This window comes from Leptonotus elevatus, chromosome 3, assembly GCF_054856555.1.
Source record: "Leptonotus elevatus isolate MCC_2025b chromosome 3, RoL_Lele_1.0, whole genome shotgun sequence".
Lineage (NCBI taxonomy): Eukaryota > Metazoa > Chordata > Actinopteri > Syngnathiformes > Syngnathidae > Leptonotus > Leptonotus elevatus.
Window position 1 is genome coordinate 15,959,164 of NC_141241.1, and position 15,273 is coordinate 15,974,436.

General features: G+C 41.0%; 1 protein-coding gene across 2 annotated transcripts in view; it reads left to right on the forward strand.

Moving 5' to 3' along the window:
* tcf12 (transcription factor 12) overlaps positions 1 to 15,273 on the forward strand; it is a 65,437-nt gene that overhangs the window by 42,462 nt on the left and 7,702 nt on the right. Inside the window, exons 9-16 of one of the 2 annotated variants that reach the window (XM_086071432.1) lie at positions 4,417 to 4,516; positions 4,779 to 4,918; positions 5,074 to 5,215; positions 5,304 to 5,374; positions 7,694 to 7,838; positions 10,530 to 10,603; positions 11,809 to 11,880; positions 12,304 to 12,498. In XM_086071432.1, coding sequence (XP_085927558.1) covers positions 4,417 to 4,516; positions 4,779 to 4,918; positions 5,074 to 5,215; positions 5,304 to 5,374; positions 7,694 to 7,838; positions 10,530 to 10,603; positions 11,809 to 11,880; positions 12,304 to 12,498 — 939 coding nt within the window. The remainder of the gene's footprint in view (positions 1 to 4,416; positions 4,517 to 4,778; positions 4,919 to 5,073; positions 5,216 to 5,303; positions 5,375 to 7,693; positions 7,839 to 10,529; positions 10,604 to 11,808; positions 11,881 to 12,303; positions 12,499 to 15,273) is intronic. The other variant, XM_086071433.1, reaches the window with a different exon arrangement.

Here is a 15,273-nt window from a genome sequence, read left to right on the forward strand (position 1 = left end):
GATTGGTGACATGTTGCCTGCATCTTTGATTTTCAGAGGTTAACCAGTCCTTCCAACCAACGTAGTGTGCATACATGTTGCACATGCTCTGCTGTCACTATACTTTAGCCAAATGCATGTTAAAAGCTTGAATTTCAAGTGATTAATGGCTCATTTTGTTGAAGACTAGTTTGTTAATTTTTTTGTATTTGAATATGTTCTTACGGAGGATCTTGCTTCATGTAAAAAAAACAAAAAACATGAGTTATATTATTTGTGTTTGTATATTATCTTCATTCAAACCCGACCTTTTCCAATTGAACAAGTATTTATATTCAAGTATGAATTGCTACTATGTTCAAACATGCTTTGCTTAAAATATTCTTAATATCATCTGTCTTCCGAAACATCTTGCCAACGGAATTTGCCCTTGCTGAGACACTTTAGTGTCACAGTTTTATGCTTGGGGAAAAAAGTCTAGGCTCGTTGGCGGGTATCATTCGCAAATGTTTAAGCTGAGAAGCAGGGGCAAGATGAAACTTGTCTGTCGTGCACACTAAGCCCTGTAAGAGTGCAAGACTGGGACATACAGCAAGACTGGGACATACAGCAAAAATGTTCTTGAGATATGGTAATGTTTATATCTTAATGATTGGTTCTCGATCCCGTCAATCAGTCTGCCGTAACAATTCGCGCATGCTCGTTTCTAGCGGCGCATGCGCACTTCGAGCGTTTGTAGCATGTAGCTGCTGAGCTTCGGATTCAGCCATTTATCATTGTAGCACCACCGATCTCACCGCATATTTTGAAAATGGCTGAGAGTCGCAAGAGGACATCCGTCTAATGAAGTGTGGCCGGCTGCGCAGAGACTGATGAAGATGAGCTCGCAACGTTCCCGATGGGATTTACTTGAAAAAATCTCGTAAAAGTTTCAAATCAAGTCAAATTGACTTAAAATTTCTTAAAAGTAAATATCACTCCATCTTTGGCAGTGTAGGCGTTTCCCCCGGATGAGCAGGAGAGTTGGTAGGATGGTCTTCCGCATACGCATTTTAAAAAAAGTGACTAACGGACGTTTGGTTTCTATCTTTCGAGAAGATCCTTAAATTTACCTTTAAATATCACTGAACATATGGTAGCATATAACCCTCTTTCCCCAGTGAAATGAATGGAAAGGCCATTAATCGGTTCCAACCTTCCTAAAAATAACCCCCAAAAAAGTGTGTTTGTAAGTGATGAAAATAGCTCTCTCCTCATCGTGCTACCTTGGGCCAGTATGAGATCTTTTTTGTATGCTCCGTATGGCAGTGATATTAGTTCTACTTCTCGGAGGATAAAGAATATATGCCGGTGGTACTGTTATTTGTCTGCATAGCCCATGTGCCTTTGGAGTTTCCTATTGCATGTTAACATTTAGGTATAGAGGCTATGTTGTTTTCTTAAACATATTCGTAATTCTTTGTTTTATGTTTAATTTGACAGTAACCTTCTGAGAGTTTTTTCCCCCTTTTTTTATTGAATAAAATTAATTAAGTCAGGTTACTTGTATCTCAAGGCACCAGTTCACCAACATTTTAATTTTTTTCCTTTTTCACTACATTTTATTACAGTAATATTGCTTATGGATGATCATCCGGTATGTCCCAGATTGCTTACATGGGGTGTTTATGTTTTAGGAACGAATCCCCAGTTACACTGACGTGACTGGTGTGTATGTCTGTGTCCGGTCTCCTTATCCGTGTGAGTGATGGCTTTTAATTAATGGTCTTGTAAAAGGAAACCCAGACGGCCGTGCTCCTCCACAGGCCGCCGGTGTTCGGGATGGTTTATTAATGCTATGACCGGTTAGCCTTGGGTGAAAAAAAAAAAGGACAATTAGCATTACCCAGTGCCATATGCTGCCCATTGAGTAGCAAAGGACAAAAGCCTGGGCTCCCGTGCATGCGAGGCTAACCTGAGCTCTCCATGGAACCAATATCAGCGGCAGTCACATGTGTAAGCCAGAGGACCCAAGAGAGCTCCACCCCTACCAGAGCACTTTAATTACACACCCCGACAACAACGTGCCGGAGTCATGCTCACTCAGCAAAGAAGCCGGAGTTCTCAGTCCGCCCGTGTCCTGCATATATATCGTGTTCACATGTGTTGCGTGCAAGTGCTTGCGTGTATGGAATTAGCATATTTTCCATCAATTCTACAACAACCCGTAAAATGAAAACCATTGCAGCAAGTAAACAACCGTCATGGCATGTCGATTTGAAACGCTTATAAAAGATTATCCTTTGCTGACATATGGCCTTAGTGTTTATTAATTATATGAGGTTTGTCAGAATAGTTGCAGGACTGGTGTAACCAAGGATGCTAACTGCGAGAGGACCGGACGATCCAACAGTTGTGGCAGGACAATTTGTGGCCGCTTCATCATGATAAAATTGAATTGCGTCTTTTGTGACACCAGTCCTGGAACTTTGCTTACACACCCTGCAATTAACCTGTCTAGGTGATCATTAATGGGAAAGTCAGAAATAAACACAATTAGCATTAGCTTAACCTTCTGTTGTGCCTTCGCTCTGGTGTGGTTGTTTTTCTTATTGCTGTCTTGAATAAAAATGGTCTCATTACAGTACTCTACAAATATATGCTGAGAAGTCAATACTGGAGCTCCATAGCTGTGCGTTTCTTGTTCCAATTGATGTAGTTATTAGTTAATGCACAACATTTTCGCAGTTCCCTTTACTTCTATTCTTACTTGGGGAAAACGAGGTAGAATAGAAACACCCCGCAGCCCAAAAGTGCCATAATTCTATAATCTGCTCGCTTACATTTTTTTCAGTCATTTTCATCCCCATCAGCGCTCCAGTCGTTCGATTTAATTGCCTCATTGAATGAATCCGTTTCTTAAGCTGTGGACACAATTGATCAGCACATGAAAAGGAGAAGTAAATGCTGTATGACTGCACACATCTGGCCCGCGGTGTGATACGAGGCCATTAAGAGAGGACCCTACAAGTGAGCAGAGAGCGGTGCATATACTGCGAATGGGCAGGTGGATTATAGCTGGCAGGTCTGGCTCTGATTAGTGCGACATGATGAGGGTCATGCAGTGCTCTCCGTGGGACGGCGAATTTGTCCCAACCTTCGATCTTTTCTTCCCTTCGATGCGCTCTGTCCCCTTTTACTCAGCCTCTCTCCCTCCATCTGGAGTGGATGAAGTCAGAAACCACATCACTGGTTTTTGGCCCCAAGTCTCTTTTGATGCTCCCACCTACTTGGCACACGTGCACAGCTGTACAACAGCGTGCCCATTGTGCTCTCATTTGACTCCGCCGCTCCGCTTGCAGGTACGAATCTAAAGAAGAGCAGACTGTTTTTGTGGCGTTTTATTTGAATTTCTGCCTCTCAGCGAATGTGGTAATTTGCCACAACCATTTAGAGTCTGCAAGTATGTGACTATCATTATACCACCATTAGAGACTGTTGATCTAAAATGCAAATACTGCCGTTTGATGCTTCGTGAGCTTGATTGCTTGCTCGTCATTAAAGTGGATGCAGGAATTTGCATTCATAGCTACAAATCATTAAAAACATTTTAGGTGTATATAAATATAAATATATCTTAATCTGTTCCAATCCCACAAATAACACCAACAAAAAGGTTTGATTTGTTTAAAATAGCACTTTAAAGTATTGTACTTTTAAGAACATACCTCAATGCCCATTGGCATTGTACTCATTCTGGTGTGTGTTTCCTGGCCACCCTGGGCTAGTATAGATAGACATAATATACTGTAGTTGCTATTTTCTTTAGCCCATCCATGGAGTTTTGAATTTTGTGTTAGCATTAAGCTAGCATATGTTTTGTATATGTGGTTCGATTATATAATTCTCATCATTTTATGTTGAAATTTAAACCGCTTGAGGCAAGCACCTGGCCTCTTTTTGCTTTTTGTTTTTTAAAGAACTGCTTTCTGTTTGCTGCCACCATTTACAGATTATAACATTGTTTTTGCTCACAACTCTACACTAAAAAATTGACCAAGCTGCAGTTTATATCTCAAAACTCACGTCAGATTATTCATAAATCAAGTCATCTTTAGTCCCATTGTACTTTATTTGACTTCACTCACTGTATAAACATCATGTGCATAAAGTGCTGACTGATAGTTTGAGATTAATCACACTGGTTGTGAAAAGTTGGACGTTCAGCACCGTACTTGTTCTTGGTCGTGCACAGGAAATAAAATGGCATGCCACGGCAATATTTTGGTCTGTTAAGTGTGTGGTGTGCATTGGGTCTTTTTCGTCCTTTGCACCTCAAGTCTTTAGTCTTTAAGAGACTGAAAATTAGACCTTGATTTGTCAAGCTAGAAATGGACATAACACTTCATCATGCAATAGCGATATTTATCCCTAAAAGCATTTATGATGTGTTCATAGGTGTACGCGCCGTCTCCAAACTCGGAGGACTTCAACAGAGATTCGCCCTCCTACTCTTCTCCGAAGCCCTCCAGCAACATGTTTGCAAGCACTTTCTTTGGTAAGTTAAGGTTTATTCCTCTTTTGTGGTTATCCTTTTATTCAAAGATCATTAATTATCAGGACATTTTACAGGCATTAAAGATGAATTGGTTGTTTGTTTTAGTTTTCTAATATCTCAGCTGTGTTGCGTACCGGGATCGTGTTTCATCCCCCAAGAGTGAAAAATAAAACTCCGCTTGGTGGATGATCCCATGTTGAGGGTTTATGGCTTCCGCGACTTTGTGTTCAGGCTCAAATGCATTTTGCAATTTTGTCATTAGATGGTACCCACAGTTCATCTGACCCTTGGAACTCAACCAATGGGATTAACCAGCCCAGCTATGGAGGAATGCTTCCAGGATCTGCGTCTCACATGCCACAGTCAGGAAACTACAGCAGCCTACATTCGCACGACCGTCTGGTAAGCCAATCAACTGGTGACAATCCCCTCACCCAAATACCCGCGAGCAGTTAAACGACATCATCTATAAGGGTTGCACAGTATGCCAGTAGGCTGCTTATAAACGTATAGCGATGTCTTTCAGTGTTTCAAAGCTGTGTTTTTGCGATTTGCAGAACTACCCAGCACACTCCGCTTCCCCGGACATCAATGCCAGTCTTCCTCCCATGTCCAGCTTCCACAGAAGCAGCACAACAACGTCGCCATTTGTCTCTATAACACACCCCCCGTCGGTCAATACTGCAGATGGCGTGATGGGTACGTTCTCAAATTCTGCTCGTACTGCAGATGCGCAGTGGCTTGTTTGAATGTTCGGCTAACTCGAGCTCTCTCTGTACTCCGGAAGTTGCCGCAAATCGGGGGAACGCCGCTGGAAGCTCACAGACTGGAGACGCACTTGGCAAGGCTTTAGCCTCGGTGAGCTGCAACCACATAACCGTCACACATTTAACTGGAAGCTTAGTTTTATAAGCTATCTCATCAAATGGGATGATCATGGATTTGTGCGGTGTGTAATCTTTCCCTTGATGTAAAAAATCATCGTGGGGTTGTTTTGTTTTTAAATTAGTGTCAAAGCTATACTGTCTAATGTGTTAACATTTCAATCCACTTTCTCTGTCTGACGCGTGTGATTTAAAGATGAAAAGCTTTATTACTAGTAGGAGTTTGTTTCATCATTTGGGAAATGTTAAATTTGTGTAAAATTCCTCCTCAGATGCATTGTTCCAATTTCTGCACTTTTCTTATGCTAGATTGGGCCTTTGTTCAAAATGCAATTTTTTATTTCATAAGCTCCACCCCAAAAAAATGTCCGTAACATTTTTGCATATAGTTTACCCAATATATGAAATGACATATTTGTTTTTCAATGGAAATTTCATCAATCCGTGCAGAGGCTTCACTTTTTTTTTCTGAATGGAAAATATGAGTTTAGGCATGGTAATAACAAATTAAATCTTTTATATTTGTAGACTCAATTCTATTAGCATGACAAAGCTGGAGTGAAATGGACACGGTTGGACAGCGTGGGGGTGGGTGCATGGAGCGGGGAGCACTGGTGGAGTTTAGAACTGCTGTGGCTCAACTCCACGGGCCGCCCTTTGTAGAGTTTTTTTGTTCGCCGCCCTTTTAAATTGGCCGTGCTTATTGGCGCCTCGCCGCCTGCGGGAGTGTGACTGATGAAGAGGTGGGGCTTCATTTGTTCCAGTAAAATGAACCGTGTTTCACTTTGAATGCAGCGTCCTCGGCCATATATTGTTTGGTCAGAAGTCACGGTTATAAACAACTTGCTTTTGTGAAACTGAAACATGTTTGGGGATTTGTGTTGAGTCTTGTTTGCATCTGACACAGTGATGAGCGCATTATTAATCCGTCTTAGTTTCCCCCTGAATTGCGTGTCTTGAGAGTGTAGAGGAAAGAGAAGAACGCAGCTCATAGAGTGTAGAAAAGCTTAAATAGCCATTCTGTCTAACCCTCCCCCCTCTTCTTCCATGCTCCGTCCTACACTTGCCTGATACTCCAAGTTGATTGAAAACGTAAAGCCCAAAGATCAAGATTGAATAAGGAGATTATTAATGAGGACATTCTATCATCTCCAGAGAAGTCAAACGGTTTCCCGCCAGCTCAATTTGATCATTACTTAGCAGAGAAATCTCTTGTCTATCTGCTGCTTTTTCCTGCTAATTAGTGAGGATCCATTTCTAGCGCCCTTTTCTCTGAGACATGTTCCATTGCAGCACAAAATCCGCTGATTAAAAGGGAAAAGTCGGGTAAGTGATTGTGCTTTAATCCAGCATTTGCTTACACAAATGAAATCCCCGTGGGAGTGGAAGACACAATCTCCTTTCCTTGTAATTGACATTATTGTAAAACTCAGTGTTCTCAGTGTAACCCAAATAGGAGCCTCGGATACAATAATGTTACACGTAAAAAAAAAAAAAAAACTGGAACACTTGCTGAGGGACCAAACCAACATGCTAATCTCAAAATTTCTATATTATTTTAAATCTATTTAGAAAAAGCATGTTTTCTTGTTTCAATAAATTACTGCATGTGTAGATATGTTATGTATTATAATTCGGAAATAAACATTTTAAGCAAAATTGTAAGCGGTCATTAAAATGACATTTTTACACTTTGAAATAAAATATGCACCAACTGTCAACTCAAATGAGCTGTTTCTAGTCAGGAGTCAAGTCTCCCAAATATATAGATATTGTACAGTATTATTCACAGTGATGCAGTATATGAAACTGTTATTATATATATTATCTCTCCCTCCACCTTGTAGGAAATAAGAAGGTTGCGAGCATTAGGACCACTGTTGTCATTTTTGAGAAAAATAGAAAATGCCGTAGCTCTTGCTCGCTACCTCGCTTGTACTAGCATCTGTACATGCACATTAAAAGCAAAATGTTACAAATAAAAGCACAGCAGATTTTAATGTTCTTATTTCATGTTTTACTTTGACTTGTTGAGGGCTGGTCAAAGACTGTGGGTGGGCCAGAATTTAACTTGAGTTAACTCAATGTTGTCTACAGTGGGTAAGATAGGGCCAAACATGATAGGGGTTATTGTTTATAGGTATTTCCATCAATGTGACATCTTAGCGTGTAAAATCCCCACCAATTGATGGCAATTGTCTTTGCTGGAAGATGATAACAGCTGTCAAATGTATAACGCGACATGCGATTGTGTTCTTCGACATCTGACGCCACATTTTTTCTGCTCTCACAGATTTACTCACCTGACCACACAAGCAGTAGTTTCCCCTCCAACCCGTCCACGCCTGTGGGTTCTCCTTCACCTCTCGCAGCCACAGCAGGCACTGGCTCAGCGGGGACTGTGGTAACGGCTGCCGGCACCCCGTCTGGAAGACCAGGTAAAACCCAAGTCTCTCACGATCTCATGTACACAGGCTAAAGAAGGCGGGTTGTTGGTTGTGGCTTCAATCGCAGTAAACTCGTAAAGTCTCAAGTTACAAATCCACTTTTATGGTAATGCAGTTGAGCTCTGGTGAGATTTGTTTAAAGCATTTCCCCCCGAAAAAATGTGACTTTTTGGAATCCCACTTGTATAATGTTACTTTTTTTAACTCTGTATGGAACCCGTGAAAATTAGGATTTTTTTTTTCTCCCTTCAATAAAATGTTATTTGTGTTCCGGCAGCCATAGCCATGATTGCCGTGAATCCTGGTGAGACAATAAACGGTCTCCAAAGCTGCCCAGTGTCCAGGTTTCATCTGTTAGAAAGCCCTGACAGAACGTAGAAAACTTAAAGGATCCTATCAGAATGTGACGAGCAGGTAACGCACTGGCATGGCATCCGTGGTAAACCACGGACTGAAATCTTTTGAGCTTTTGAGTCTCCACAACTGCAGCTCGGTTGCTGTGGCCGGCAGGAACATGGAATAAATGACCTGCCTAAGAGTTTCCGCTTCTTTCAGCCAGGGTAAAAGTTGCGTGCCATGGAAACATTTGTCCGTTTTCATCAAATGTTTGTGAATGAGTACAACAAAGACAGGAGAGGATATCCAGCAGATTTTGTGGCCAGCTGCTCTCAATCTGTACTTCTTGCCTGGCACAACTCTTGCCGAGACATCATGCGATGCAACATGTGCAAGGAGCCTTGAGGTTAACAACATGTCCTGCGCATCTTAAATTAGTACCTGACTTTCTGTGTCCGCTATCTTTTATCGTCCCACAGCCCACAGAGCTTCTCAATGTGGCAGAGGTTCTTGTCACATCTTTTCCCCTAGAGCTTTCATGCTCATGAATCGATGGCCCACTGACTCATCTGTTTGTATAACATCTATTTTTTGAAGTGATTGAAATGTTAATGACAAGCCCCGGAACAACAATGGAAATGAAAATGACTGAGGCTATGGCTTTTGAGCTGCTTAAGGATTTAAAAAGATCTGTTTGAAGTGGTTTTGAATTACATCGCTGAAAAGCTTTTCTCTTCTTTTTTTTTTTCTTCTTTTTTTTTGCCGAACAGAACATTGTGTGGCTTATTAAAAAAAAAAAAGTGGCTCGTGGGTCCTTGCGCAGTTTGTAATAAAAAGCTTCCATTTTTGAGTGAAGATTTTATGTATGTATTTATCGCTTATATTTTTTTTATATATAAATTTTTTTAATTTGTTGCCCATGTATGATGTCTTTCTCATTTGTTGCATGCATTTAAAAGCCTGGCATGAAGCCTTGCAGACTTATTAAGACACGAGAGGAACTAATGCATGGGGGGGGGGGGGGGGGGCACCAAGAGGGAAAGCCCAGTGTGTTATTTTAATGGCCAGTTGTGTCAAGTATGGTAATGGACTGGTGACAGCTGTCTCTACCTATGCTCCCCTCAACCTCAGCTGTTGCCCTGCCCTGTGGACAGCTGTTCCTCCAACACATACCCACACACATGCGCGCGCGTGCGCTCACAGAGCTGGATAAAGTCGCTGCCAGTGGGGGAAAGAACTCAGCACCCCATCTTTTCGATGCGGAGACACAAAAGTGTGTAGTCCAAAAATAATTTCATTAGTATTGAATACTAGTTAGGCTGTTAAATGAAGAGACGTTTCTAGCATTTTGTGAGGTTCGTAACGGTATGATTTAGTGCAAATGGAGGCACAATTTGGCTCGGGGGTACGCATTAAGCATGAAACCCATTCATCAGCACCGAGATGCAGAGCATTACTCATTAGATGTTTCAGCAATTAGTGTTGTCGTTTTTTATTTTTTATTTTTATTTTTTTTATAGCCGTCAGGCAGTGGAGGCATGCGAAGTTCATGTCTTACTCATCTGGCAACAAGATGGGGCTGAACTTGAGTTCTTTCATCCTTTCTTCTGGAGTCTTTTATGCCAAGTGATGACAGAGGGCTACATATGAAGTGTGACATTTACTGGAACAATTGAAGGAAAACGGGAAAACATGTTTTAGTGTGTGTGTTTGTATATATATATATATATATTGGGTATAATATCACCAACCTGAACGATGCGGTGTTTGGTAACTCAAGCAACATGTTGTTGTTTTTTGTTTCGTGAGAGAGTAGTGATTTTGGAGAGGCGGGGATTCTGCCCAACAGTGCTGTTATGTGAGAGCATGAACTTAATTGGACCTACATGCTTGACACATTCCCTTTTATCACAAACCCAGTTTAAGACCATTCGTTAAATGGAAAATTTGCATTTAAAATGTTAAGGTTTAAACCTTCAAATTGACTTCACGCGGTGAAAAGGAATGGTATTACAAATTGGATTTGTCACTTGTCTTATTTTTTTTCCTTCCTTGTCTAAACAAGCTAGATATGGAGGATATAGAAACGGGGGCGTTAAGACAAACTCCCAGCCAGCTCCTGTGTGTCAGGATGCTGCTCAGACATCAGAAATGATGTCATCTCACCCTTAATGATAAAAAGATCTCCTGACGGCAGTAAATTGTCATGTTGGCATGTTATGACAGTTAGCGGTTGTCGTTGTAGTCAGTGAAGCAAGACGCAGCTAACCGCTATGTTGATGTGAAACGGAAGCAGCAGCACTTGTGAACTTAATTACTCCTTTGCACTTTTGCCTTTTTGCTTAGGTACCACCCAGTGGCCTCGTCCTAGTGGACAGACGCCTTCTTCTCCAAATTATGAGAACTCACTTCACTCACTGGTAAGCTTCTTCCTTTTCTTCGTCCTCTACGGATGCTCACTTTGGTTGAGTTATCATGACAATGAGATTCCCGCAAATGTTTGCAGAGGATTAAGTGGTAGGTCAAGAATAACTGAACAATACCTGTCCCTTAGGAGTTGCCATCTGTCTCCTGCTCCAGGGTTAACAGTTGGGGGGGGGGGGGGTAGTTGAAGGGGCAGCTGTATGCAGAGCTACTTCTCCAGGATTCCTTTGCTGCCATTCTTACAGATTAAATTTCACCCATACACATATTGCCTCCAATCTATGCAAAATAAAACTATGGGTCAGATTTTCCAAGTAGCCGAAGTTATAATTGCCCGAGGAGCTTGGAAAGCCCCATGACTTCGAGAATTGGGACTGAGCAACTGCCTAAACATGCCACTTGAGGATTTCATTACAGATGAAATGACTAATCGCTAATGGATTGAGACACTCTTGCTTATTTTACACAATAATAGTACTTTGCTGTCAAGTTTCCACTTGCGCCACATGACTTGTAACTACCAATATATATATATATATACATATATGAAGCACATGATTCAAAAGTTTGTAATAGAGACATTGTAGTTTTTTTCATTCCATTAGCAGCCAATGAAGTGGGAGATACTTTAGTTGCTAGATTAGGCCCGCCGCACACCAAGACGCGCTGTGGCCAAACAAGTTAAGTGGATTATCGCAAAAAAATTGCCGACTTTATGCCGTACATCAAGCGTTTCGACACCACACTTAATATGATTGGCAATAAAGGAGAGTGGCTATTTTGAGAGGCTATTGGCTATGATCGATTTTTTTTTTGTTGTGAAAGTTAGTGCATTTTTGATTGGCTGTTCCATCTGTGACATTGCAATCTTGCAACACTGTTTACCGGCAATTCGAATTTGTAATCGCTGTAAAACCAGTGGCTGAGGGTTAGCCACTCATGAAAACTAGTTGCCCAACCCCATACACTGCCTTTATATTCAAGTTATGAATAGACTATGGCGCTCAAAAGGAAAGAAGTAACCACTTATGTCATAAGAGGTATTAAAATAGCACACAAAACACTTTCATCCTAACAAACTGATTGGTCAGCAGATTTATGCCTGTCTGCAAATCCTCTCTCTCTCTCTCTCTCTCTCTCTCTCTCAAATTGTATTTCCGCTCTTTCTTAATCCTTTTCTCATTTCTTTGGACTTTGGCAGAAAAACAGAGTTCATCAGCAGTTACATGAGCATCTTCAGGATGCCATGTCTTTCTTAAAGGATGTCTGTGAGGTACTTTGGATTGAGCTGCTTATCTATAACATGTTTCATAAGTTGTCGTCCATTTTTTTGATTCCTCTCATGACCTCGACATTCAATCGTTATTTTTTTATTTTTGAGTCAGCTTTTCTTGCCATTGTTAAGTTGTTTTATTAGCGTGCCACAATCTGCTTGAGTGCAGATGTTAATCCACTCCATGTGACTGCTATTCACTTCACACAAATAAGTATATTTGTTGATGTTTGGCGCTCTTGTGATCATGCATTTGTATTTGCTTTATCTTCACTTTTGAAGTCCAGGCCATCCAATCATTGTTTTCGATTTTTGGTCGTAGTATGCTTATACTAAGCTGCTCTGCCGTTCGTTTCCTCTCCTCACCACTCCTTCTCGCACCCCCTGACCCTCCCATTCTACAAATCCCTACGCTCCCCTCAGTCGCGAATGGAGGATCGTCTTGACCGACTGGATGATGCAATCCTTGTTCTGAGGAACCACGCAGTGGGCTCCACCGCCAGTCTACCCAGCGACATCCACAGTCTACTGGGACAGGCACAAAATGGTCAACTGGCAGCCATTGGAGCAAGTTTCCCTGCCTCGGCGGCGTTGGCTCCCAGTCGGACAGCAGCGATGGTATGAAGTGCTGATTGAAGATGTTCATATTTCTGTCTCCCAAATTTAGATATTGCGTTTGAAATGCATCTGGGAAAACAAACGTTTTTTTTTACATCCTACTAATGCCAGCTGTTCAGAAACAATTCATCACTGTGACAAAAGCACACGTCAATGACACTGACATGTTCCATAAGTGTAATCGCTTTCAGACGGGATTTCATTTAACTGCGTCCACACACTAGTGTGAAAGACAAATTCGAAAACATATGTGATTTGTTTGTATGAACTGAAGAGATTTTTATAATATTTCCAATAGAAATGAAAGTATCTTCAGTTTTATTAAAAGCTCCCCTGTCAAAATGACATACTCCAAAATTACTTTTTGTTCCCCCAGCATGGTAATGATTATTTTATGTGCCACTGAAAATAATGATTTTCTACTTTACCATACATTCCTTTACATCCAGTTATGTGATCAAAACTTTCTGAGGTGAAGTTAATTTGCATTGAGCAACTTCTGGCTGCAAATGACATAAGAAAGTGCCAAAATATTCTTAAGTGATTGTGTAAAAAAAAAAAAAAAAAGATTGATATTCGCCATTGTGTATGTTTCTTATAGTTTCAAAATGTTTTTTTTTATCTGATCATTTTTAGCAAACACCCTATTTTGTGTTATTCTAAAAGCTCCTAGTTACTTGTGTTAGGGCTGCACCTAAATCATTTGTTTTGTTTCGAACAAGTACGAATACAAGTACTTATGTACAGATACAATACCGATACTTGATAAAACTATTTGTGGTAGAGATGTTTTATTTTAACTGTCAATTGTTCAAGTCAAAATATGAAAAGAAAATCTTGAACATGGCATACGTTTCACTTAAATATAACACTTTTTTTTAGAGCTACAACTTGTAATTACTAACGTTCTAACATCCGACTGCATTTTTGTCATGCATGTACAGTATACCTTAAGGTATGTCCTCTCCACTGGCATGGCTCTTACTCTACCTGCCTGAAAAGGTATACAGTATGTCATGTCCTGTAAAGTGGTATCGGTGTTGTACTGTGAGAAAATGTTGGTTTAGTACTGGTACGAATGCAGTAAAGCTGTACATTATCCCCAACTTCCACCAAGAACAAGAGCACTGTACCTGTATTGCGAAATGATCTTAAAAAAATGGGAACTTTTAGACAAAATGCAAAATAGTGCATGCCCACATGGTCACGGTTTGAATACATTGTATTATTCTGAAATTCTTAGATGTGACGTCATGCTTCGTTTTAAAAACTGTTTGCACAGATGAAATGTCGAGGTTCTCAATGGATTTTGTCGCGTTTGTCATCGAACGCCACGCTGTGGCAGTAAAGTTGAGCGACTCTGACTGCCAGATAGAGCATACTGTGTTTGCACAGACACAGTTCTTCCTGTGTGGGGAGAGCTTCCCTTAAACAGGCTCACCAGCCTCGAGACAGCCACGGGCTTTTAGTCAGGATTGCCCCCAACCCCCCCGCCGCCTTTTTTTTTTTTGTACCCCTTTTCATCGCTTCTTTTTAACAAGCAAGGAAATCTGAATGGTTGGAAACGTGTGTCTGCACCCCGTGCCTCCTCAGCTGTATGATAATCAGGCCCAGCCGTGAAAATGGCAGCCTTCTTTTCTTGCCAGAACCCCAGCTTTCCCCTCCTCCTCCTCCTCCTGTGCACAAAGACTTGTTAGGGCACCTGTTGAGAGCACAGCAACGATTAGTGTAGCGCAGAAGAAGGGGAGGGTTTTGGGGTAAAGGGGTTAACGGAGGCCAACAGTGACAGGGGATTACATAACTAAACATTTGGGTAGAAAGAGAATTTAAATAACTTTGAAAAAAACATGTGGCGAACATCTGCAAGAAGGGGGATTGTGGCACATGCTGGTTGTTGACTATTCTCATGAATGTGTACATAATGAGTGCTATGTCGCAACCAGAAATTCAGTCCAGTTTGATGTCTTTTGAAAGTGAACACCAAAGAAATCTAAAAACAGTCTTCTTTTTAGACGCGAAAAAGAGTCTTGGTTGTGGTTAAAGGCAGTCATGAGTGAACTGTGCTTCATACTGCTTGGAATTGTAAATGACTCCTTAGATCCCAGGATTGGTCCTGTGCTGCACAAGTTAATGCTTGTTTAAAGGCACCCTCTTAACAACTCATTTGCTCCCCAAAATGTATAAATACGTTCTATTTTAAATGTTTTAGGTGTCCCAAAGACTTATTTATACGTTTGTACGTGTGTGTTTTTTAATGCTACCCTCTCAACTGCACAAAACGGTTGAAGCAATGGTAGTTATTTACTAAAACGGCCAGCAGGTAGCAGCAAAGTAGAGGAGATCAACCAGGGCCATGTTAAGAACAAGCTGATTTACCCACAGTTCTAAGCAGATTTGTGAATAATGATGAAACTTAGCTATATTCTAATGCTAGTTGCTGCAAAACGGAGACGGATAGAAATATACGGTTTTTTTTATCCTGATGAAAGAAGATACTCATTTTCTCATAGCAATAGAACACAATATTCTGTGGGCCTTGCATAATCAGTCAAAATCAAGTAAAACAGCCGGGAGTAAAGGGGATTGCTTCAGTGAAAATGGCTGAAAGTGAATGAGTTAAGTGTTCCCTCATGTTGATTAATCCCATAAATTCATCGATTTTGTATTGTAAATGAATTCCATCCTGCCTGAGTGCATTGAATTGAGCGTGTTTATCTGTCAACACAGCGTTGTGTGCAGAAGTTAAATTTGGAACATGTAGGCTACCTGTATCTA